The sequence below is a fragment of the Carex rostrata genome, chromosome 15, assembly GCF_964058835.1.
Source record: "Carex rostrata chromosome 15, lpCarRost1.2, whole genome shotgun sequence".
Taxonomy (NCBI): Eukaryota; Viridiplantae; Streptophyta; class Magnoliopsida; order Poales; family Cyperaceae; genus Carex; species Carex rostrata.
In genome coordinates this window covers 1,646,678-1,649,081 of record NC_135932.1, presented here as the reverse complement: position 1 = coordinate 1,649,081, position 2,404 = coordinate 1,646,678, and the positions used below count along the sequence as shown (strand labels likewise).

The window sequence follows — 2,404 nt, the reverse complement described above, 5'->3', positions numbered from 1 at the left end:
CAAGATAAATGGTTTGGATCGGTTATTTGAATTTTGAATCCAGTGATTTATAGTCAAATGTACAAAAATGCCTATACATTGCAATGTATGGTAGCCTTACTCTCTCTCTGTATATATTGAAAGCTGTAGGCAACAGATTATAACCTTGCAGCATCATTTTTGCGCAGACGTGTTTTGCAGATGCACTCTATTTTTATCGGAAAAAAGAATCTCCAACTGAGTGATCTTAATCAAATAATACAAAATATTTTCACTTGATTTTTGTTAGATAATGGAAAATATTTATTCTTCATTACAGTGTTGTTCCAAAATACTTTTGAATATAAATATATATTATTGTTTTTGTTTATTACAATTTTCTACAAATAATACATTCAAAATAAAAAAAAGGTCTGTTTCAATTTTTGAGCTATACGACTTTCGTTTGGTCAAACTTGAAACATACTGTTGTTTACTATCAGTTAGATGCGCATCAATGCATGAGGAAGTATATCATAAATCTAATATAGCCCAGGAAAATGTTGTTTACTTGAAACATACTATTGTTTTCTAATTACATATGAGCCCATAATTAGGCCCAAATACAGGCCGCTCTTTTTAAGGAAAGGAGGATATATCACAGCGGGCTTTGTCAAAACTAAAAAACTAAGGGTATCCAAAAACTTGGATGGGTTAAGAATTAGAACTATTTTAGAATAGAAGTTATTCACAATAACAATATGTTTTAAAATAATATTTTTTTTATTGAGAATAGTTATAATAATTGTTATTCTCTATTTCTTGTAAATGTTGGAATAACTACTATTTTTTAGTGTGAAGAAAGAAAAAAAATGTTTCCTTTTCAAATTTTTGCTAACACAGTTTTTAAATGATAAAGTTAACGTTATTTCTGCCATCTTCAAATCGTGACAATTTGTTTGAGACGCTACTTACCTACTTTCTTCTTAATTAGCACATTATTAATACTATTTTTTTCTTCTCAATTACAGCTTTTCACTATTCCAAATGTACAATTGAAACAACATTTCCACTAATCCGAATAGTATCATTTTTATACTAATATGAACATCACTATTTTTTCTTTATTTTCATTTACTTACTTCAAATTTCTCTGTTTTCACTATTCTAGCTCCCATCCAAACGTACCAAAGCACTGGGGATTTCAATAAAGATTTGCATTTCAAAAAAGAATGAATAAAGAATTTATAATAGTTAAAACTTAGAAGAGATGATTTATCTAGAATGAAATTGCTCCAAATTTTAAAATAAAGATGAATTACACGGATTAATACTAGTTGGGTACTGAAACTAATCAATACAATATCAATCTAACTTCCTATTTACATAAAATTTAATCCTCTCTCTCGCATTAATCTTGCAAAAACTCTTGACATATATTCTTGCATTGATCTCAACTCATGGTGGAGCACATGGATGAGTCCGGATTCATTAGACCAGCAACAAGGAACTTCCTTCCATTTGCTCCATTTGCATTATAACTGGCATTATTGGCGGGGTCTATCAGAAGGTGACCGGCATAGCCCGAATAAGCTCCTTGGCCATAATAACCCGGGCAAGCAGTTGCGGCCTCTAAGGGTGCCTCCTTAGGTCCTTGATAAAATCCGTCGCCATAAGGGTTTGTAATTGCACCAGCAAGCATGATACTGATGCTGATCACCATGCCATCACAGCCGATGTCATTTGGTGCCACCAGAGCTTCGTCCTGGGGGCCATCAACTGGTTGGTTGTAGGGCCATGCGCAATGACCCGGGCACAGAGTGGCCGAGTTACCGACCCAGATAAATGTCCAGCTGGAAGTCGGGTCGGCGCCATGCAGGCCACATCTTGTGGAGCAGAAGTCGTTGACCATCACACCTTCATCCGTCAAAACCAGCACAATGCCACCATTTTGGTGCTGAGCATTTGTCGCCAGCTGCAATATCTGTTCAACTGTCAGGGATTTTCCCAAGGAGTAGGCGTCGTCTTGTTGGTTTGCCAAGAGCACTTGGGGTCGGGCGCTGTTCCCGACCTTGGATAGGTAGAAGTCGTATATCTTATCCATCCATTGAGAGACTGAAGGGGTTGGTTCTTGAGTAGTGGAGCTTAGAGATTGGATGTAGTCGACAATGATTGATTTTTGCGATGTAGAGAAGGTACCGTACCAATAGATGGAGATGGAAATGCTACCTTGGAGCACTGCTCCTTGGTGGTACGTGAGGAGGTCTGATTCTGGTACCCAAAGGTCTAGCATTCTAGCTCCCATTGATAGATTGGTTAAGGTAAGGAGAAATAGCAATGGGAAAATGTTTCTACCGAAGGCCATATCTGGTAAAAGTGCAACTTAATATCTATATAGTATAAGATATATATTGTTGGAACTTGGAAGAGAAAGAGATGAACTAGG

At 36.3% G+C, this 2,404-nt stretch overlaps 1 protein-coding gene across 1 annotated transcript; it reads right to left on the bottom strand.

The window, feature by feature from the left end:
• Positions 1 to 1,232: 1,232 nt before the first annotated feature.
• On the bottom strand, positions 1,233 to 2,404 carry LOC144566496 (protein PHOSPHATE-INDUCED 1-like). Its single transcript, XM_078316529.1, has one exon. It carries the CDS (start codon positions 2,321 to 2,323, stop codon positions 1,412 to 1,414), a length of 912 nt encoding a protein of 303 aa, XP_078172655.1. The 5' UTR covers positions 2,324 to 2,404; the 3' UTR covers positions 1,233 to 1,411.